This window comes from Anarhichas minor, unplaced genomic scaffold (assembly GCF_050575085.1).
Source record: "Anarhichas minor isolate MPS153535 unplaced genomic scaffold, ASM5057508v1 ptg000017l, whole genome shotgun sequence".
Classification (NCBI taxonomy): domain Eukaryota; kingdom Metazoa; phylum Chordata; class Actinopteri; order Perciformes; family Anarhichadidae; genus Anarhichas; species Anarhichas minor.
Genome location: NW_027466463.1, coordinates 9,830,182 through 9,853,810, shown reverse-complemented (window position 1 = coordinate 9,853,810; position 23,629 = coordinate 9,830,182). Strand labels below are relative to the sequence as shown.

Below are 23,629 nucleotides of genomic sequence, written 5' to 3'. Positions count from 1 at the left end.
TTTGTAACCACAACAGCAATAACGTAATGTAGAGATAGATGTACCTGCCACAGGAAACAGCACGAGAAAAACGGCCCAAAATGTACTTCCTGCTGCCCTCGCCCCCATTGATGCATCAACCGACTACACCAAAATGGACAAAGAAAAGACAAACAGTATAAGTAACACAAGAGGTGACAAAGGTTTTACATTGCTTAAGATTAAATAAGCACTTTTCCTTTAACATACTATACATATATTTCATGATACAAAGAAAATACTGGATTCAATTCAAATTCAATCTTGTTGTTTTTAACAACTTTTCAAACTTTTAACAGCAGGACTGTAAAATAATTTTTAGTCTTTAGAAGTTCTAATCTTTGATGAAAGAAGCCTCGTTACAAACACCGCGATTGATAATAAATACTATAAACGATCACACTTACAGCTTAGAGACAGATGTGCAGTCCGGTCTGTGACCAGGAAAAGAAGTTCGCAGGCTATATGGTATGTGGTAGATGTGGTGGGTGTGGAACCCCCCCATTCACACTCTCCACCCCCAACCTCAATCAGCATTACTCACGAGATTATTTTAAAAACAAGATCATCAGCAGCACACATATTTACTTTCCAAAGAGCTGAAATTAGAACCATTAGACATTGAAAGTGTTTGTCTTTATTTATGGTATGTCTCTCCAGCACCTGCTGAGAATATCTTTAAGAATACATTTAATGAATTTTAAGCCATTTGTAATATAATTCTACACACTATAGCTTAAATGTTAAACTATAGTAAGTAGCTTTTTGTCTGGCTTTTTGAACTTTTAAACATGTTTTGTTACCACCATGAATTAGCTTTGAACGCCCGGTCATTTATATTTTTAGAATATAAAAATTGCATTTTTACATGGACTGTATTCTGGCACTGGGAGACTGTGAATGTGACCCGCTTGTGGAGCAAGTTTTTTGGCCAATTCACGCTGAAAATCGTACTCAGTTAGTGGCACTTAAGCTACAGCCACACTGCTACATTTCCGTTGTGAAACTCATATCTTTTGCTACGTTGACGTCCACACTACTCCGGAGTTTTAGAGCACCGAAGACGAAGGAGTTTAAAACTGTACCGATGCCGGGTACTTTTGAAAACTCTGGGCGTGACTCATTGTGTGGACAGGCGCTGAACCGGAGACCTTTGAAAATCATGACGTAGATGTCCGTGTTCGTTACTTGATTGGGTCTTAGCAGTCATGACGTGTCCTTCCCTGATTCGTCACGCCGCCGGAAGAAAACAAACAACAACAGCCTTGATTATCAATGGACTATAGTGGTTAATTCAACATGAATAACTGATTACAGGCGTTGCTGACCTTGATGCCTTTCCTAGCAGCTGTTGTGCAGCTGTTGTGGAGCGGCGTCTGAAGTCACGGTTTGCGGCCTTGAGGAGGGCGATGGACACAAAACCGTGGACTTTCCTTTTCTTATTAATGCTTATTTTGTTCTGCACAATGCAAATGCTCTCCAGTGCGACAGGGACCTCTAGCCACCAGCAGAGCTTCGAGTGTGAAAACAGACAACAACAGAAAACGAGTGAGAGACGCGTGCGTGTTGACCAAATTTATTGACCCATAATTTAGTAAACTTTGATTTGTAAGTGTTCATTTTAAAGTAATTTTGATGTGTGTGTGTGTGTGTGTGTGTGTGTGTGTGTGTGTGTGTGTGTGTGTGTGTGTGTGTGATAGACCTACAGCATTGTAACTAAGTTCTACTAAATTTGTTTGAGTATAAAGAGGAAGATCGTATCAAGCTGACCTTTTATTATTTAAGAGTACTATAATACTCGCATGTTGTGTACGTGAATGGTCGCGTGATATTTTCTTTCAGGTGACATTGAAAAAATGTGTTGTTGTAGTCATCATGTATAAATACCTGAAACTAGAACTAGACTCCTGTCCAGGCCTCTGGGTTTTCTGGTCCTCACACACCAACTGCATCTTTGTGCATTGGCCTTGGTAATAGGCTGTTTGTGAATGGCAGCCCTGAATACCGGCTTTCACACTGTACAGCTTTAGTTGACCCTGTGTCCCAGAAAGTTTGAGAGGTTGATTAAAATCAGTGGCCAGAGTTTGTATTTCTACAAATGTTAGAAGCATTCCCATTACAGTAAATGTTTGTCTATCTCTGTGGCTGAGCTTTGACCCGAAAACACTTTAACTCTTGGCCCTTTTAATCCATTAAATAAACACATGAAAGATGTTTTTTTGCTTTTGTATGTGTTGGGAAAATGTTGTTCATAAGAACCGCATCCTGATAGAGCACTCTTTCATTACCAAGATGTCAAGTTTTCAGAAAATCATGATCGTTTTTTTATTATTTTGTATTATTTATGACAACTTATTTTTAGGATCGCAGGCTTACTTTCTCAACCCATAGAAACGCATCCAGCCGTTAATCAGGGGAACCCAACAGCAACAGCACAAAAGCTGTGATTTTTAGTTTTTATCGTGTTTAAGGACCCTTGCACAGGTCAACTCTCACCCTCCAGTTCAAGCAAAGCAGTTTTGTTCTGCAGAATCTGAAATATATCTAAATGGGCACTTCAGTACGTACAGCAGTAAATGAACGCATCACCACTCATAACTGTGACTGACTATCCTCAGTTTAGTAGTATGTTCAGCGTGTTGCTGGTTCAACCAGTTATATTCAGTTCAGTTGACCACTTGTAGTGCTTTAGTACCTGTTGTAACAGCCTGAGTTGTGGTATTACTGTAATCATTACAGTGTAATGTTAAATAGTGCCACCAGGCGGTGCCTCCTTTTGTTGTGATGAGTTAAGAGTCTCTACGAGTCAATCGAGTTAACTCGTAGCAGGTTATGCTATCTATGTTCCACTGCTCGCATATGACTTGTGAATATAGTCCCGTAGAGACCTGACATTGTTTGGTTGTTGTTAAATTCTGTAGAATAAAGTGACTGTGTGGAAATCTCTGTTTTGTCGACTCTAAACTAAGCTGCTATTCTGGAGCCTGCTAACTCCGCTAGCTCTCGCCACCTACACCACCAACAACATTACACTTTAAGCCAATCCAGCCTGGTCTCACCAAATGGTGTATGACTAACACGCCAATTTCTGAAGTCATTTTGTGTGTTAGCATGTGATTTAACCCAATTTAATCTGTACTGATTGCAATGTAAAAGCGTGAAAATGCTACGCTCAGAGCTAGTGACGTAATATAAAAAGACTACTTATGGTGGGCAGCAGGGGAGGTGGATTGGGTCAAACAAACACAGGACTATCACCCAGGAGTTTGGTGTTAGTGTCCCGTGTGAAGCCAAACATTTTGTTGACTTATTTTAAGTTTCGCCAGTTACTTTAGTGACGTTTGTGATGTGTCTTCTGTCGTGACGTTGTGTTGCTTTTGTGCGTAAACAACGCAACATCAGTACAACCAAGATGCTGTTTCACAATGTTAACAGCGTGGCATGAAATGACCTGCGGAAAGCTTAAAAATGTGCATCATGACACACAGAATGTCCCTTTGAAGTGACGTGCTATTTGCGCCCCTTCTCGTGAGATCACTCTGGCCAACCACACATGTGGGTTGATCGGTGAATGGTGGGATGATGTGGTGGTGGAAGGCAGGCTACTGATGATGATGACTTCTTGCCTTTTACAAGGCCTACTCCGAGAATGATTTCAATTAATTATTGCATTACAGTCACACATTAGCCCACTGGCCAGAAAACAAATGTTCCTCAGCAAACAAAGAAAACCAAGAATAAACCGATGAATTAATTTACTCTTGAGGCGATGGCAGAGTCAAGCCCGTGAAAACGGAACCAAATACCAACCATTATTCAGAGCAGAAGCAATGCCATCTGGTTTGAGTTTATATCTCTATGTGCATGTAATTTGTGCTGTAGTTGATCCGAGGACTGTGTAAACACATTTTAATGCGGGGGGGGGGGGGGGGGGGGGAGAGACACACATCAGGACAGAGATGAGTGCTGTGGTCTCTCTCTATCCACCTCTCTACCTCCCTCTCTTTCCCCTCCCTCACACACTTTTGGTATGTTGATGGATACAGCACGCTCAGCAATATTTCAAGGTATGAAAGAGGTGCAAAGAAAAAAAAAAAAATCCTCTCATGGCAAAACAAACAGGCCTTCGAGCTGCTAAGGCTTGTGTTGACAAATGGGGAGGGAGCATTAAGTACAGTCAGAAATGGCAATGTGAATCCCCTGAAGAATAGAAAGAAAAAAATCTGACTACTTGGTTAGACCATAACCATAACCATAAGGCTGAGTAAATCTTACACTGACACACACACACACACACACAGTCCTTTGATGAGCCTCAGGCCTAGAGGGAATAATGGTTAGCAACCTGAAAAATGCCCTCATCACAAAAGGCCTCCGACAGTAATAAATGAAATAGTTGAGCCAAACACATTAATCCATGGCGGTGCTTCTGTGCGTGTGCGTGCGTGTGTAACTCTCTGTGTGTATTTGTCTTCATATTTCCACTGGTATCTGTGAGTGTTTTTGTCTATACACACACACACACACACACACACACACACACACACACACACACACACAGGCATGCGTACAAGCCTGTGTGTGTGTGTGTGTGTGTGACCCAAAGAGAGAAAGGGAGACAGCTGAAAAAACTCTTTAGCGGGTCGCTTTAGCGAATGAAAGTGAGGTACTAACACACTGTCAAAGAAAATACTCTCGCCGTCGCTCTCTTTAGGCTGCGTTCACACTAAGCCTGGTTACGTGTGGGGGAAAAACAATGTGTGTCTAAACTAGCGTTTTCAGCTGAGAGACCCTTCAATATAATTTTAGGATTATTGTAAAGTTGTCTGGCAATATCAACACAAGAACAGGTCAATGACACACCTTTACCGATCTCACGAGGAAGACTCTGGCATGGACTATTCCTTCAAATGCCTAAAAGCAGTTATGTTCCTACCAGCAGTCAACAGTTTCTTAGAAGCATGTCCATCATCCTTTCATAACATTAAAAGAATCGTCGACGTGCTCTCTCCCACAACTCCTTTCACACAAACTTGCATGTGTCGCCTCCCACTTCTTCTTCTTCCACTCTTTCTTTTCTCGTTTTATCACTTTCTAAACAATATACATTTTCACTCTCTCTTTGTGTCTTAACTGTGTATCTTTAGTCACCACTTGGCCTCACCTTGTTCTTCCCCTCATTCTCTTTGCCTTCTCTCTCTCTCTCTCTCTCTCTCTCTCTCTCCACACTGTGTATATTTGGGTCTGTCTATGGGGAGTGTGGGGTCATTATTAATCTTGCTAGCTCTCCTACCTTCAGGCATAACAGCAGGGCAGCGTGTGTGTGTGTGTATATATGAGTGTGTGTATAACTGAGTGGGAAAGGAGTTGTTGTGAATGAGTCAGTTACGCTGTTTGAGTAAAGGTGTGGGAGAACATGTTTTTGTGAGTGCACCGTCTGTATGCCGTTTAGGTGTGTGTGTGTGTGTGTGTGTGTGTGTGTGTGCGTGTGTGTGTAAAGGAGAGGGAAAGTGCATTTTGCCATGATGGATCATGAGAGAACCACATTCTTAATGCACACTCGCACAAGACAGACACCCATGAGAAATGAAGGGCGGGGGAGAGGGCGCAGAGAGGGGAAGGGAGCAAGAGAGAGCGAGGTGATGAGGAAACAGAGAAAGGAAGGAGAGAGCAGGGAGAGTCCCTGTTCCTCCTGAACTCATTAACCGTTGTCCTCTCCGCCCTCCCTCCCGCACTCCCACAATGCCAAGCAGCGGCGTGCATCAATAATGCTGGTGACAGCACGAGGGGGACGGGTCAGACAAGCAACCGCCATCTCCCTGGCAACCACCACTACGGCCACCATCGCCACGACAACAATTGCCGAGCGCACACAGGGGGTATCCCCCTTCCCTGCTGGCCCGGCTCCCCCTCCTGCAGCCGGGACACAGCGAGGGCCGCCTCGCCTGCTGCTGCCGGATCAGAGGCGAGCTAAATCCGCAGCACGGCTCCGGCATAGGATGAGGCGAGAAAAAGCTGACTGATCTCGATTCTGAGGTGAACTGAACGGACAGGAGATTCAATCCGAGTCGAGTTTAGCTGCATTATTCAACAATTGGAGAGGGAGAGGAAGGCCGAGGGACGTTCTGGAGGCAGATATCCCAAGAAGAGTCACTGTAGCGTGTCTGTGAGGCTCACGAAGTACAGCTAGACTTCATTTCAAGAGAATAGTTGCCCTTCATTGTCTGAAAATCAAGTTTGCATTTGTTACTGAATGACTCAGGTTCAGGATGTCGTAAAAAACGCTTTAAATATATAAATAAGCCTGGTGTTTGCTGTGCAAAATTAAGTAGTATTTTGTGATTTTCTTGATCATAAAACCAGCATTAGTTCTTTTTTTTACATTAACTCTGATGATATGACTATGTAATGTAAAATGGGTCAATCACAATGCTAAAGTCATAAAGAAATACTTCCCAACTCTTACAGATCGTTTTAGCTGCTCTTAGCCCATTCATTTTTTCTTTTGTTGACAACATCTCCACTGTCGGCAGTGAAGCAATGGAGCTCTGATAAACCTGTACACATACCTGCCCACGACCAAACAGCAGACAGGGTTGGCGGGTAGCTCAAAAAAAATAAAAAAACATAATTTGGCAAGCTAAAGAGCGAAGAGCAGGAGTGAATGTAGCTTTGTTTGTGGTTTCATTTTATCTCTGAATGGAAAACAAATGAGAGTAAAAGATTAGAGAGTAAAAGTTCTGGCTCGCAGCTAGCAGGCTTACCATGGAGGCTTTGCTTAATTATTTTTAAAAACATAAATAGTGCAATATTCAAAGCTGATTGTAGTTTCTAATACAATCTGAACAAGCTATAAGAACAATGATTTTGTTAGCATTCAACAAAGGTTTTGGCAGTGCACCAATTGCAATTTTCTTTCTGGCACTGAGAATTAACTTTTTATAATTCAACTAGTTTTAAAATGTGCACGTCTTAGATGACCTGGGTGCCTTACTTTTAACACACTCACTGTTTTGCCCCGATTTCACCGAACTGACATGTTTAACTTTGAGACAGACGCTCATCTGTTGTAGGAAAATAGTAAACAATGTAGCCTACTACCAATTCACATTTCAATAAGTCCTTTAATAACACTCATACCTTTTAGTGATGCAGACTAATTTAATAGTTAAGAAGCAAAGTTAAAAGAACCTAGGACGTAGGTAGGTGGTAGATAGATAGATAAATAGATAGATAAATACCAGAGGCTATACTTGCACACCAAATTTGATTAAGCTCCCCTGCCTGTTAATCTTCAGCAATATAATTAATTCATTAAAGGTTAATGGTCCTGTCGCTGCAAAACTGCATATATGAACATAGACAAGTGTGTGTGTGTGTGTGTGTGTGTGTGTGTGTGTGTGTGTGTGTGTGTGTGTGTGTGTGTGTGTGTGTGTGAGAGTGTGTGTGTGCACAGAGCACACACGCAGAGCGAAGCGGCTGCTTCTTTATGAAGAGAGAAAATGAAGAAACAGAGAGACAGGCTGAGCAAACGTCTCGGGGAAATTGGCGTTAAAATGAAATAACGGGAACCTCCGCGCGCGGCGATGTCGACGCTGAGTTAAATATCATATCTAGTAATCTGTTTTTTTTTTATTTCGTATTTTCGGGCCGTTAAGAGGATCGGTGCGAAATGTCAGATCTGACTTCGCGCGCCTCCTGATAAATGTGAAGCGACGACGACAACGGCGGCGCGGCTGCCCGCGCGAGCCCATCGAGCTCGCGAGAGGGATATTTCCTTTCCTCTCGGATGAAAAAACGAGGCAAGGAAGGCTGGGGGGAGGGGAGGGGTTGATAGCGGCAGTTTGGCCAATAACGCAGTGAGACTCATGTGGGCGGGTCTTGAGTGTCGGGTCTCCGCCAATGACAGCTCAAATTAGGGTTCTTGCCCCCACGTGGGCTCTGAGTTCCATACAACAATGACTAGGCTTTAGACCAATCACGAACGCGCAAGGTGTTAATCTTGATGCGGATTGGCTCGCTGTTTTTCACAGAGTCCCCTCACTCATCACGTTTAGCCCTTTGTTATTAACTCTTTCCTACCACACAGGAAGGAGCTGCTCTACCCATAAAACAGAAACCCGCACTGTAATAGCCAAATGTGAATTAATGAATGATTCAGAGGTGGTTTGTTTTTAGAAACGCGATACATCAGTTAATCCGGACTGTTTCAGACACATTTAAAGAAAAGCGAGGGTAATATACTGAACTGTAGTGGAGCACATGGGGCGACCAGAGCAGCGCTGCAGCTTTTTCAAGCGTGCGTGTTGCCCTGATCATAATCAAATCAGCATGCAAGAAAACCAATGGGATTAAAAGCACATGATGAATGCATGCTTGGCAGTGAGGTATAACCCACATTAACAGATTCAGGCTCTATAACTGTGGGTCAAACCTGCTCCTGTTATACCATGTACAGCCTGCAGTACAGGGCAGAGAAACAGACTCTGGTACAGTGACTGGGAATGAGTGAAACATTGGGAAATAGTCCCCCTCCTCCTCTTTCGTTTTAATTGCACTGATGTTTTACAGTTGATAACGCTGCACGTGTTGTTGACGCCTTTCAGTTTCAGCAAAGTCCCCCCCCCCCTCCAAAAAAGGAGACATTAAAAGCAGCCATTTTAAATAGCAAGTCATTCCCTCCTACGCTATGCAGTCACACAGGCACCAACACTGACAAACCAAGCATCAATCTTCTCTCTTTTTTTACCCTCCAAAAAATATATAGGCAAGGTTCTCATAAAGGAGCCAAAGTAGAAGGCTGACACTGCCTCTCAGTGGTGGCTTTGGGAATTAGAATTGTGAGCGTGCCAGGTCGAGTGTGTGTGTGTGAGGACGTTTCAACATGCATAAAAAGTAGGAAAGAGTGATTAAAACGTTTGTTTTCTCATTACAGGTCTTATGGTAATAGTTGTATTACATTACTTTCTGAAAATGTTCATGAAATGGCACAACATGTAAAAGCGGGGAGGATGAAGGTGTAAGAAAAAGTTGATATGGGGCAGCCTTCACATATAAAAACCCTTTAATGCTGGGAACAGTAATTGTGTTTGGTTTATTTGCATTGAAACATGATTGTCTTTTATCATTGATATTTCAGCCAGACAGTGATTACAGTTAGCCACTGAAGCTCTTGTGGGTGGTAGCATCCTCAAACTTATTCCCATTGATTCATACTCCCATGCATGTCACAAAACATGTGACTGCAAGAAAAGAGGAAAAGTCTTCTCCATTATCTTTCTTACAAAAGTTGTGTAGTTTTATGGAAAAATAAGACGGTGACTTCTGGGTAAACAAGTAAGAGACATTTATGTGGGCTTATGTCAGGAGGACAATCCGAGGATTTACGTTTATATAAAGCAGTTATTTTACCTTTTTCACCTTGATGAAGTTACCCTTACACCTCAAATATGACAAAGCAGTCTAACAGGGCCGCAGAATACTCAACAGAGTCTGTGTTTTCCCTTTTTCTCCCCCTTTTCCCTTTGATTTCCAACACGGTCGTTGTAAAACCTTGTTCTCCTCTGGCACGACCCGGCCCTGAGACAGTCACGTTTAACTGAGTAACAGGTTGCCATGAAATGCATACTCCAGGTGTTAAGTACAAATTTGGGTCCTGATATGATTTTGTACAGAAACAGATTCATGTGTCAGGGAATGGAGCAAGGAAAGTGAACAAAAGCCCCTTACAGCTTGTTTTGGCATGCTTTTTGCAACAACAAGGACAACCAGTGGACTCAAAGATTGATCCAGGTGATCTCTCTTTCATTCAGTTCACAACCTCTGGAATTGAACTGAAGACGAGAGAGAGGACGGGGGGAAAATTACTTAAAGTGGAAAAAAAGGGAGGAAGAGAATGACTGGAGGAAGAGTGTGGAAGGGAGTGTGTATTTGCGGTGTGTAGGGAGGGGGTGTCTGTAAGTGTAGGGGGGGCACTGTGGGGTATGAGGCATGCCCCCCGCAGTCCCAAGTAATGGCAGAATAGAACTTAATAGGGTAGAAAAAGGCTGGAGGCTGTTAACTCAGAACGGTCATTTTGAATTCCCCATTCTCTCCCTCAGTCGCTCCCTTCCTCATCCCTTCTTCCATGCACCTTCTATGTCTTTAACGTGGTTTCCCATCCCTGTCTGCCTGTGTAATTTGCCGATTCTCCCTCCGTCTCCCTGCACCCTTAACCCGTCTCCAACTGGTCTCCTTTCAGCTGTTGCCCCTTACTTTCCTCTCTCTCTCCATCTTCTCCTCCTCTTCACCCCTTTTCCTCTCTTCCTAGCCCCCACCCATCCGTCCTTCCCTCTTCTTTCCCTTGCCTCATCTCTCCCTTCCCTTCTCACCTCCCTCCTCCTCCTCCTCCCCCCTTCTGTGTCTCCTTGGAGGAGGTGTAATGATAGCTATTTGAGTGTCATCAGAGGACCACTGTAATGGCTTCTAAAGCACCATTCCACGGTTGCCACGGTGAACCTTGCACAGCCTCCGTCCCAGAATAAAGGGTGGAGAGAAAAAAACGAAAAGAAAAAGAAAAAAAAACATCTGGTTGGCTATCGACAGGACGTCACCGTGCCGGCGGCAGCAGGAGTGCCGGCACAACAGCAGACGATGACATGGCCCCGGGGGGCCACGGAGAGCGAGCTAATGGGGCGTAGGATAGGACACATGTGAGGAGGAAGTACAGTAATAGTGATAATAGTGATGGTAATGAAAATAATAGACTGATAACAATAACAGTATTTTACTTTGTTTTTTTAGTTTTGTTAAATTTGTGTACATCTGCTCCTCCTGCCTCCCTTTTTCTCCAACTCTCTGTGGTGTGCTTTCTATGTGTGTGTGTGTGTGTGTGTGTGTACAGTAAGTATGCATGTTCGTGTGTGTATTTGTATATTAAATAAGAAAGGGAGACAGAATGTGTTGGTTTCCCAGATGAGGAGTTCAGGCATTGGCAAATGTGAGGATCTGATTATTTTGTTTATTTTAAAGACAATCAGTGTTGCTGCACACATGCATGATCACCAGCAGGAGATCAGACATCTTTGTAGTGATGCGATTCACCCACATATGAACAGACAGGTGAACCAGAGTGTTTTTCAAATGTCCTGATCGACTACATAAAGCAGCCTACCCTATTGTAGAAACTAATTGTACCCTGCTAATGCCATTGAATGGCCCTTTTAAATCTTAGTTTGAATGGCACGCGTCAAGTCAATTGAATAGTACATGTTCAGAGAAAACCTAAAACTCTGAAAATGGTTTTGCAGGCTTCATGCCGACGCCCTCCGAAGGTTGAGCAACAGAGCCTTGTGAGCTATGAGGGGAGTCAGATTTATGTACCAGAAACGTTACACATACCAGTCATTCAACAGTCAGTAATATCCTCATCTTATAGTGATGACTCAGAGCTACTTGTCAGCATTGCAATTTTAGTTTTTTAGTTGCTGTATGAGAGACAGTTGGAAAAACACCTATAATAATTACCAATACAACATTTTTTAAGACTTTAGTTTTTGAACGGAGTCTCATTAAATATCCTCATTTAGATAATAACAGTTGATATAAACACTGATGTGAAGAGTCAGCATTTTAATGAACACTTTCCTTTATCATATGGCCATTATTAAAAAGATATGACACACATACACGTGACAGCGTCAGCTTTAATCATCTGTAGGCCTTCAAAATTCTCCCAAAAAATGAAGTTTGTAATGAAAAAGTTATAATTATTTAAAATCAATTAGTAGAACCCAAATTACCCGGTGCCTATAGTTCATTACAGCAACTAGTAAAATCATTAAAGAATAACAAAAACCACCACAGCCACAGGTTTGGCTTCATGTCTGATCCCAGTGTTGGTTTTAGGACATTTTGAAGGATTTGTAAGGTTCCTAAGTAGATATTGTGTGGGTAAAAGGGATCATCTTCATGATATTGAAACATTCGAATGGATCATTTTGAAAAAAAAAAATATTTTGCAAAGCCAGCGGTCTGCTCCTGTCCTCTTATCGTATCTAGTATTTAGTTTTGGACGTAGTAGTTGCTACTGTGGGGATAAAACTAGCAGAAAAAAAGCAAAGTTTAGGGAAGCTGATCTCAAGCCTACATCTCAGAAATGTGCGATGATCGTCTGCTTAGTGTTCACACACTCAATTACAGCACTCATGTCCTTCAGTATCTGTGTTTGTGTGTGTGTGTATGACACACATTGTGTATCACATTTTGCGTAAAGCGCAGCAGTTCAAGTCTGGGTCAGGAGGAGTAAATCTGTGGGTGGGTGGTGTTTACTATGAACCCTTGGACCCTACTCTAACCTTTGTGTGTGTGTGTGGTGATGACACGCATGTTGCTGTGGGTCATTGAGTCTATGTGTATGTTTATAGCCTTTGACAAGCAGGAGGAGGGGAGTGTGTGTGTGTGTGTGTGTGTGTGTGTGTGTGTGTGTGTGTGTGTGTGTGTGTGTGTGTGTGTGTGTGTGTGTGTGTGTGTGTGTGTGTGCGCGCGCGTGTGTGTGTGTGTGCGTGCGTGTGTGTGTGTGTGTTTGTGTTTGTGAGGAGTCGGGAGGGGTTGTGCCGGTAGATTAGCCAGGTTGGGATGATTGGTTTGAGGATTAGATGGATTCAGGAACAGACACGTCTGTTTACTCTGCAAAGAAGACTTATAATAGGCTGATTGGCAAGGTTGATTACTCACACACACACACACACACACACACACACACACACACACATGCACTTGCTGCACACACACAGTCATTTAAAACCCCATATGTTGATTAGCTTATTATTGTTTCCTTTACAAAATCCACCATCTCCTTTCCCTTTGTTTGTCTCCTAAATTTGGATGTAGAGTGCGACTCCCTCGGCCTCTCAGACACATTTCCCATTAGGACTGACCCAGAGAGCTTGCAATCAGAGAAGGTGTGTAACTTAACCCCCAGCATAGGCAAGTAAGGGGAGCCGCACTCAGAATACTACCCCAGAGGCACGGGGAGTGCTCTGGTTACCCGGTGCTGTGTGTGCATGTGTGCGTGTGTGTGCGCGCATTGTTTCTACTTACCTGTCTTTATGTGTCACAGAAAGAGGCGAAGTGCAGAGCTCAGAATAAAGCGCAGAGAAAGGCAGGATTATACACATGGCGGGTTACAGAAAGGCAGAGAGAGAGAAGGAGAGGATGGCAGGAAAGAGCGACAGAGAGAGGCTTAAGACTACAGAGGCGAGCACCCTTTGTTGCTGAGTTCAGCTGTGATGGACGGCTTATGTTTAGGGGGAAGAGTGAAGGAGTCCTTCAATGCGTTACTATAAAATTAGCAGGACCGCCGAGGATGTTCTTCTTCATTGATCAAACTTTTGTCTGACAAACGAGGAACCTGGACTTCAAGGAAGGGTGAAGAAGAAGGTCAGTGTATTCGACCTGATCCAAAGATAGTCAGCAAAAGGAACCAAAGGAGGGGCAAAATCAAAACCCAAGGGAAGGCTAGTCAGGTGGGACAAGGTGATTGAGCCTTCAGGGTGAATAACAAGTCAAGCAAGAGTGAGGCTGGACGAGAGAGCACTGTTCAACAAGAGAGAGAGAGAGAGAGAGAGAGAGAGAGAGGGGGTCAGCTGCAGAATTGGAAGCAAGCAGTCCAGAACAAATTTAGGCTACAGAGAAAGAGAGGTTGACTAAAGAGAGATCAAGCTTGACTCAAGTCTTTGCTGCCTGATTAGGGTGAGGAGAGTTGGTGGTGGAGGGGAGACCAGATCAACAGGACGTGAGAGCCAGTGAGAGGAGGAGAGGAGAGAGAAAGAATTACAAGAGGACGCTTGGCAAAAGAAGCCTCTTAAATCTGGGAGCTGGAATTAGAGCCGCAGAAACTGCAGAGGGGAAGCCACAAAACCACAGTAAGTAAATTAGGAGGCTGTAGCAGGAAAAATGTATAATGAAGCCATGGGCGGGGGAAGGAATTTGTGGTCTATGGGGTGCTTTTTATACTGTACCTTAATGAATTGATTTCCTGTCTTTAAGACGTTCTCATTTCATCCATCCCCTTCCTTATTCCTCACCTCTTTAAACAAGTCTTTACACCGCCCTTCTTTAAGGCATAATGCTCACTTCTGCATCCCATGTCAGGTCTTTTGGCCTATCCTGTTTCTCCTTTCCCACTCTTCCCCACATCCTTAACTTGTCTCACCTCTTGTTCTCCTTTTTCTTGAATCCACAGGTGAAGATGCCTGCTAATGGGAACCGTCCCTTGAAGTTGCAGTTTGGTCTAATCAACCATGAGGGTCGCTACCTCACTGCTGAGGCCTTTGGCTTCAAGGTACAAACATGTCCTCCAATAGAAGAGTTTTAACATGATTTTTGGTGTCTGTGCAAGTCTTTCTTTTGTGTTTCGGCATGAACTTGTTATACAGAGAACATAAGACTAAGGATGAAAGGCCTTCATGCTCCTATCTTGGATCATTTGCTTCTCTCTCAGGTGAACGCGTCAGCACCCAGCCTGAAGAAGAAGCAGATATGGACTCTAGAGCAGGACTCTCAGGACACCCAGGTGGTCTACTTTCGTAGCCACTTGGGACGCTACCTGGCCTCTGACAAGGACGGCAAAGTTATCGGTGAGGCTGACGGACAAAATTCTGACTGCCGCTTTCTCATCGTGGCTCAATCAGATGGTCGTTGGGCCCTGCAGTCGGAGCAGCACCTCCGCTTCTTTGGTGGCTCCCGGGACTACCTGTCCTGCTTTGCCCAGGTAATCACAGATGCCGAGCTGTGGGCTGTGCACCTGGCTCTGCATCCGCAGGCCAACCTGCTGTCTGTGGCCCGCAAGCGTTACGCCCGCCTCTCCGCGGAGGACGGGGAAATCGCCGTGGATATGAACATTCCCTGGGGCGTGGCAGCGCTCCTGACACTTGTCTACCTGGATGGGAAGTACTGCCTTAAGACCTGCGACAGCCGCTTCCTCAGCAATGATGGGAAGCTCTTGATGCAGAGAGGCAGGGCCACGGCGTACACGCTGGAGCTGAAGTGCGGGAAGCTGGCCTTTAAAGACAGTGAGGGGAAGTATTTGTCTCCTATGGGGCCTACTGGCACCCTGAGGTCTGGACGGTGCTCCAAGCCGGGCAAAGATGAACTGTTTGACCTTCAGGAGAGCCACCCACAAGTGGTTCTGATGGCCGCCAATGGGCGATATGTCTCCATAAGACAAGGTAAGGAAAACACAGACACGCATCAGTATGAGATTTTTGCCTCGAGGCCTTGCATGCATTTACAAGCCGCAACTCTTGCAGCTTCCTAGGTTTCCTAAATCCTTTCACAGGATCCCAAATGTCTGATTAAATGGCCAAAGGCTGACCTTATGTGCCCCTGGAGTTGGTCACATGAGCCTTTAGCTGACACACAGTGACCTGCTCACATACATAACGAAGCAGAGTTGCAACAAATACTACAGCTACTTAAGTTACTCCTACTAACCTGTACACAATGCATACTGTGTACTGATACGCCCCCAGGAAACTGAGCTTACAATTCACAGGAAGTAACTTGTGGGCATGGTTAATCTGCATGGTTAAGGAAATAGGCCACTCTCTAATGATTGACAACTGATAAGGGATGCATGGTAATTATGGGTAGTGTAGTCTGCACATCAACATGCATCGACATCACATTGGACAGTGGCGTCTTTCCAGGAAAACAAAATAGATGAGGCTGATATGGGAGACTATCAGCCTCATCTGGGAGACCTGAGACAAATACGTCATTCGTTTTCGGGCTGCAATTGATTTAGGTTAGTCCACTGTCGGTATTGAGTCTTACACTCGTGACAGATTTAATGTGCAACTATATTGGGAATGAATACAGAAATAGATTTCACAACAACAGCTTGCAACGAGTTTTTTCAGAGAAGGTGTCGTATTCCTAAAACGGTGAATACTCGTTATTGAATGCAGCAATTATAATAGAAAAAGTTTTGCCAAATAATCCGTCATGAATGGTAATCTTTTTCGAAAATCCGCTTTCATTCCGTCTCAAATGTACCTCCTGGCTTTATTGGGTAATGGTGTTAACGCTCTACGCTTTTCCCTTTTGGGCTTACTGAAACAGCTGCTTGTAACCTATATGCTGTACAGTGCTGCTCTGTTGATACTGTATTATGTATTTACTCTTCAGTCTGGTGACAGGGCTGTTGGAGTGCGTTATTTGATCAGCATGCAGGCCCAACACCACACTACTATACTGATGGATTACACCGGCTCCACATTGGCTTCAAAGTTGATGGGTTTTTTTCCCACAAAAACAAGGTTTGAATTTCTTTGATCAGTGCAAATCCTAGAAAAACTAATTGTGACGATCGGGTTTCATCTAACAGGAGCTGCACTAGACGGACTTGGACAAGTGTTCAGTTGCTGATATTCTAAATGGTTTGCTGGTCTGATTTGAAGCTGGATTTGGGGTAGATTAGCATACACCAACCGTGCTTGTCAGCATACTCGGTCATGACACCCATCCACTGGCTGCAGATTCTTGTCTGCAGGGTCGAATTACTTCAGTCCTGGGTGCAGTAACTGAATCTCTCCCCGCTCATTGTTCCTGGGTAGCAGTGGGAGCTTCGGGCAGAAACCAAACGACTGGGAGCACTGTAAACTGATTGGTTGAAGGGAAGGAAAAGATGTGGTGCAGTATAACACACACACACATTCAGTATATAGAGCAGCTTCATGTACGAACGTATGCACGGACAGAAATACTTGCAGCATGCTCACATTTTTCTGTTACTGTCTATCTCTTCCTTTCTCACTCTCTCTTCCTACACTTGTTCTGTACAAACAAAAGCTTTATCTTCCTCACACACTCACCCCCGCACACAACCGTACCATCCTGCTGCGGCGAGTGGTGAGTTGAGGTGTGTTGAATTATTGATGAAGTTGGCCCCTGTTCCTGGAAGGCGGGGGGGGGGGGGGTCTGCTTTCAGAAACCCAAGCTGCCTCTCACCTGGGGCCAAAGCTTCTGCCCCTGTGAGTCCCACTCTAACCCTCTAATCTAACCCGGTTACCCCCAGCACGTCAGTCAGTGCTGATGTGCTGCGGAAAATCTAGGAAACAAACTATCAAAGACAAAAGACCTACAGTGTATTAGGTGAAAGGTTACATTGTTAAGTTGGACTAAAAGAGGGACAGAGCACAAATTTGGAAGATCCTTCCATGCTTGTTCCTTCAAATCCTTCAGTACTCGGGTAAAAATACCCTGTTACCTTCTACCATGATGATTAAGGAGATGCAGAGAAAATGGAAAGCAGAGAATCGAGGATACAACTCTCAAAGGATTTGAGGACAATAGGAGAATGTGTGGAGACAGGTGGGCTCTTTATCCTACCTTATGTCACCTGTGTCTTTACACATATATTAGCGCCATTGTTTCTGCTCCATTTAGCGCAGAGGAGTCACATTGGCTATCTATTTTAAAGCGAGTACGAAAGCAGTAAATGGGTTAGTAATAAAAGAGGGTCACCTGTTATGAGGTACAGCTGCATTCAGATAGAAAATTGTGAAAGGAATGCAATGGAATGCAGAAAATTCAGTCTGTCCCTGAGTTGTTCTTTATCTTTATTGCCTGCGGTGTAATGTGTGTGTGTGGGGGTGTGTGTGTGTGTGTGTGGGTGTGTTTTTGTGTCATGTAGATCTGCCATCATGTCTCTCATTATCTCCCTGTGGTTCGCTGTACGCTGAAAGTAAAAAAGAGATGATAGTCCAATGAGACACACTTTTCATTAACACACATGCACATAAATACAAGCATGCACACGTGATGCACACACGCATTCACGGAGAAAAAAAACGAGTGGACGGAAAAACAACAACAGAAAATGCAGTTGCGCAGGATGAAGGATTGGGAGAATGACGAAAATAAGGGACAGGGGGATAGTGGCAGCAGCTTACCATTAATAATAGATGTCAGAGCCAGCTATCGCTGATGGATTAGTGAGGCCTGCTCCACTTGCAGCCTGCAGGTAGGACAACGCCAGAAAGTGGAGCTGGATCTGGGGTCTGTTCCAAAATGTGGCACTGCTGATGTGTGCTTTTGTGAGTGTGTTTTTGTAGATGCACCAGCAAGCGTACTGATTAGGAGCGCACCGTGCATAGTTTATCGGTGGTCGTGGCTGTGATGACAACACCTTATTTCGTATGCTTGACCAACTGCTGTGTCAAAGGTGGTCATCAATCCTGCAATTGATATCCTCAGATTGCTGGCTTGGATTTCAGCGTATCTAATCTCTTTTTCCCCCCATTCTCTGTTTCTTTCTCTTCCTCTGTCCTTCTCTCCTTCCTCTGTCCCCTCTCCTCTCATCTATCAGATAGTGTCTGCGAGGTCCCAGCTGAGCCCTGTCAGAGGATCATTTTTGGGTTGAATTAGTGTGAAATGGACACATGGAATAGGTAGACAAAGCATGACATTGAGTCGGGATGAGACAGAATGAAAGTGATGGGCCCCCAGGCATAGGTGCGGAGTAGAGGGGCAGAAATGTATGCTTCAAATGCACTTAAGATCAGTGATAATTCACCAGTTGTAAGACCTCATGATACCTAGTTTATCGGGTGTGAATAAGATGTGATTAAAGCGTCCCGGTAGCTCAGTAACCATGACATCTTTGTCGCAATGTCATCCCCTTTCTCCATCCTCCAGTCTGTAGATATCATATTAAAGCAAAACGCACTCAAAAGAATCTTAACACGAATGGGATTCACACTGTCATGAACCACAGGCTAAGGCTGAACAACGAGTATCAAAAATGTATGATGAAATTGTTTTGTTTTTTCAATGAAAAAACTGCTGCAACCAGGCTTTTCAAACTGGTACGGTCATGTGCATCTATGTTGTATTATGCAGATGTATTTTGTATGCATGCATCCCTGAGTAGCCTTAAACTCCTTGATGCAGCGTATCATAGTGAGCTCAGGTTTATCACTTGTGATGCCTTTAGAGCACATCGCCATAAAATATAGGAGAAACCTGAGTTGACCTAACTCAGGACATGCAGACAATGTCTTGTCTTTGGTTGCCACGTTAGCGGCATGGCTCTAGCGATGGCATTGTTGGTCAATCGGTTGGTCCGCCACTTTGGTCCAGACTGAAATGTCGAGTGAACAACTGGCGGATGGATTACCACGCAGGACATGGGTGCACTTTCCTAGAAAGCATGGCCTTCATCTGTTGTGCCTTCGAGAAAGGGAAGGAGGTGCCATGACTTTCAAAAGCCGCTTAGTTGGTTCAGTGACGATGCTGATTCAGTATATGAAGTATAGTCAGTTTTGTGTTTCAGATTTGGCGAGCACGTTAGCATGCTTGCGTTAGGATTAAATCAAAGCACTGCTGTGCCGAAATAGAGTCTCGCTGAACCTCTAGCACGGCCTGTCTTGTCTCTGTCAGAGTGTTTTCATATGACGTTAGCTTTTATACTTCTGGTGATTGTACTCAAAAATCGTAACAGTTCATTTCATTTGTGAAGATTATCTTGCTGGACAAACTGTGTAAGTGTCATGAACTTGTATTTGCCACAGAGTTTGTTTTCTGCAATAATCCAAAATCCAATGGAAAAATCCCATTGGCAGTTTTTTATGGAGGGAACCAGTGCGATGTTCACTGCCGGGGTCGGCCTACAAAAATACATCATCCCAGCAGCACTCTATGAGGTACGATTGATTTATGCCATGCCCAAGTGCGATTTTTTTTTTTAAAGCTCTGTTGTCAAATAAAATGTGGTTCTTATTGGTTAAATAATAGTCTCCTCTATCCTTTAAGATGTAAAAACAACAACGTAGCCAGTTACTGCTGTTACATTTTTTGGCATGTTTTCCATATGCTTGATCCTTCATTGCCCCGTTAGCTTGGGGGTTGAGAGGGGTTGGTAATTATCTGTGCATCCCGCTAAGTGTGGACCATAAAATCCTCTGGTATTTTCCAGTTTTTCCTTTATTCTTTTATTGAGGGGATTGAGGGATTGGACCGGTAGCACTTGAAAGCTGATTACATCAGAGCCCCGCTGTGAAGAGGGCAGATAGGCAGGGCCGGAGGTGGGGTGATGGTGGGAGGTGGTGGGAGGTATAGGGGGTCAGGGGTAAGGAGGGGGAGAGATGGGGGAAGGGAGGAAGTTAGAGAAGGGGGACCAGAGAGGGGAGCATAGAGAGAAGGGGGGGGGGGGGGGGGGGCTGATAAGCACACATGAGTGCAGTGCTGTTAAAGGATTAAGGAAATGCATCTAATTTAATCTAATTTGGGATTTGGCTCTCTGCAATCTGTCTCTTGGTGCTGACCAGCAATTGTTTTTTCTCTGCCAACATTTATCATAATGTTGACAGTTGAAATATAACAGTTGCCTGTTTTAATGTCACAAAGGACTTCTGAAATAGAGAGGTGGTTGATAGTAAAGCTGCCTTCTGACGTTGGAAACTAAACCACCAATCAAAGCAGAAAGGGAGTGATGTCACTGTCTTGTGTTTGTCATGGTTTGACACCAATACTCTCCCATGTGTGAGCAATGGGAATGCTATACTAATTGGTTTTTGAGTGCTTTCTATAAAGTGTTTGGCAATCAACGGTGTGCTTTATGTTGGTTTGTGAAGTAGTCGATGTCATTCATGCAGGGTGAGAGTGTTATCTCTGTTATCTCTGTATAGCACATTTTATTATAAGAAGCATGCATTCTACACGTTTAGTGTGCGATCGCTTGTCTCTGGAAGATTTTCCTGCAAGGGCACAATTAGTGCATTTATTTGATTTACATATATATTCTGTCTGTTAATGCATCCAGAACATCAATCAGTGAAAATGTGTTTACCCTCAGGAAAGTGTATCCTTGGCTCATCAGAGCAAGGGTGCAGTGGAAGACATAATCGCTTAAAAATAACCCAACATCCCAGGATCAAATGTGATTACCAACTCTTTCATGCTGGGCCAACCTAAACAGCCTACATACAATACAACCTGATGAGCAAGCTGCTATGACGCTGTTTTCCCAAATTACATTGTTGGTTTTCGACTTGCACTTAGAATCCAAAAAGGAAAAAAAAAGAGGCCTGTAGAGAAATTTCTTTTATGAACAAATTAGACCCACTCAGTACAATCCCATGTATTTATGTGAACACGTATATTGATGCTTCCTTACGTTTCAGCAGCAATTGCATACTGTACATACAAATGACTGAAATGGAAAGTGACCATCAATAACACATTGTGAAGAGCGGCGAATGGATGGATTTCTCCAGACACTAAATAGCCCTCGAGCTTCACTGTTGAAGTATTAATGACATCGCATGCTTGCTACGCCCTCCCAGGAGTAAGCCTTGCAGCCAATCAGGAAGATGAGACGGACATGGAGACGTTTCAGATGGAGATCGACAAGGAAACCAGGAAGTGTACGCTGCGCACTAGCCAAGGGAACTACTGGGATCTGGTGGCCCACGGAGGCATCCAGATTACTGCCACTGAAGTGTGAGTGAATGCTCTCATGTAACTTGTGCAGAGTAAAAGTGGATGCATGATCAATTGTATGTGTCAGTTCTATATTTTATATTATATATATACAGATATGGGCCTACAAAAGGAACTGTTCAATGATTACCTCACTGTCGAAACATAACAGTTAGGAGATACATACAAGTTATAAATGTAAATGAATGCTTTATACAATTTAAAGGGGATTTCATGACACAACTGCAGATATTTATTTGAGGAATAATGCTATATTGTCTCCGACCCGTTCTCAAAGAACACAAAAAAGTGTCATTGAAAATGCAAGTCAGTCATAAAAATGTAATCTACTGAATATAGAAGTTATTGATGACTAACACTGAAAGAATGAAAATAATAGGCATAGTTGCTTGCATGAATATAGTGATATGTCACTGGTTTGAGTACATGATCTCACCCCCTAAACCTATCTTGGTAAATTTGATTTTTGTAAAAACTTCAGTCTGTCTTAGTTGACCTGCTTTACCTTATATGTGCAATCACATTATTTCCAAAAGCTCTTAAAAGCAAGGAAAGACTAATGTTCTCCCCTGTGATGCCCACGCAGGTCAGCAAACACCATGTTTTCAGTGGAGTGGCTTGGCCACAGGGTGGCACTAAAGGCTAACAATGGAAAATACATCTGCACCAAGAAGAACGGCCAGCTGCTGGCTGTCAGTGACTCCATAGGTAAAAAGAAAATGTTAGGTTTTGTTCTTCTCTATCCACCTCCTCACTCTGACTTCCCTTGTGGTCCCCTCTGATGTGGCTTCATAATTTGCCCGTCACCTTCTGTCAGGCGAGGACGAGCAGCTCACTTTGAAGCTGATCAACCGACCCATACTGATCCTGAGAGGAGAGAACGGATTCATCTGCCACCACAAGAACTCCAACTTACTGGACGGCAGCAGATCGGTCTATGACATTTTCACCCTGCAATTCAGCAATGGGGCGTACCATATTAAAGGTCAGGATGTACCCACTCAAACAAGATTGATTTAATCTCTGCTTCTTCTTCTTCTTTTTTGTTGCTCCCTTCTCTCAAACATATCTGTGTTTCAGCGACGAAAAAACATCAAGTGCAGTTCACTGACACTCTGCTGCTGCTCTACTCTTTGCGTGTTCACACTTGCAGGCGTGGACGGTCGGTTCTGGTACGTGAACAGCGCCGGACTGGTGTGCTCAGACGGCGAGGCCCCTGAGGACTTCACCCTGGAGCTCCTGGAGCAGGGTCGCCTCGCCATCCGTGACAAGAACGGCAGATACCTGCGTGGAGACCAGGGAGGCACGCTGAAGGGAGACGGACTCAGCCTGAGCAGATCAGCCCTGTGGGAGTATTAACACAATCCAATATTAGTCCCCAACACCAATCAATGCTTCATCTAGAGAAAGACGGTTACTCATCAGAGACGAGTTCCAGCCTGACCTGATTTTATCCCACTTTTCTTTCACCTTCTTGTTACAAAGGGGTCACAACAGAGACCTCACAACAGATAATTGCCTCACACGACAGGAGAAAGTGCAACACGAACTGACTATACTCAGCCAAGATAAGTCTCGAGTGAACAGCAGACAGTTAGTGTGAATGAACATTCAAGTTTTTGTGTTGTTCCTTGCGATTGTTTTTTCAATGCGCTCCTTTCAATAATGCCGTGTAGATCTCTCAATGTCCTTGAACCCCTGCAGATGCAAACCCCATCTTTTCTGGGCATCATCTTTCTCCTCTTCTCCATCTTCCAAACTTTTTCTACCAACGCCTTGACAGCTACTACGTTATTGACAGCAAGGCAACAAAGTGCTAAATGCAGGTGTGGAATGATGACACTCATCCAGTCTAAGAAGCACATGAATCAGGGGGCCACGTGAGACTGACATGGTCACCATTGCTAGTAAGGCAGTCATTAGCATGGCGCCGCTGTCCGAGGATGTTTATTTGGAGAGAAGAATGATTGGGTTTCCAGAAGCTAGACTGTAACCAAGACTTGTGTACATGGCGGCATTACTAATAGGAAGCAACTGGCAGGGGTTGGAAATTGCATTTGTCTGTTTTTGTTTTTCTACATTTCTTCTGTCTTTTATGAACATAAAGATTAAAAATACACTTCTA

At 43.9% G+C, this 23,629-nt stretch overlaps 2 protein-coding genes across 5 annotated transcripts in view; one reads left to right on the top strand and one right to left on the bottom strand.

The window, feature by feature from the left end:
* The window catches only part of LOC142951689 (uncharacterized), a 13,570-nt gene extending 5,689 nt beyond the window's left edge, over window positions 1–7,881 (bottom strand). The window contains exons 1-5 of one of the 4 annotated variants that reach the window (XM_076093404.1): window positions 6,588–7,881; window positions 1,906–2,054; window positions 1,347–1,531; window positions 1,104–1,241; window positions 45–123 (exon numbers count right to left, since the gene is read on the bottom strand). In XM_076093404.1, the coding sequence (XP_075949519.1) occupies window positions 45–123; window positions 1,104–1,142 (118 nt within the window). In that variant the 5' untranslated portion in view covers window positions 1,143–1,241; window positions 1,347–1,531; window positions 1,906–2,054; window positions 6,588–7,881. Of the gene's footprint in view, window positions 1–44; window positions 124–425; window positions 1,242–1,346; window positions 1,532–1,905; window positions 3,960–6,587 lie in introns of those variants that run through there. The other 3 variants (XM_076093406.1, XM_076093403.1, XM_076093405.1) reach the window with 3 other exon arrangements.
* fscn2b (fascin actin-bundling protein 2b, retinal) lies at window positions 7,464–23,629 on the top strand. Its single transcript, XM_076093402.1, has 8 exons — window positions 7,464–10,709; window positions 13,749–13,922; window positions 14,243–14,341; window positions 14,501–15,227; window positions 21,348–21,504; window positions 22,091–22,212; window positions 22,322–22,489; window positions 22,658–23,629. Exons 3-8 carry the CDS (start codon window positions 14,249–14,251, stop codon window positions 22,861–22,863), a joined length of 1,473 nt encoding a protein of 490 aa, XP_075949517.1. The 5' UTR covers window positions 7,464–10,709; window positions 13,749–13,922; window positions 14,243–14,248; the 3' UTR covers window positions 22,864–23,629.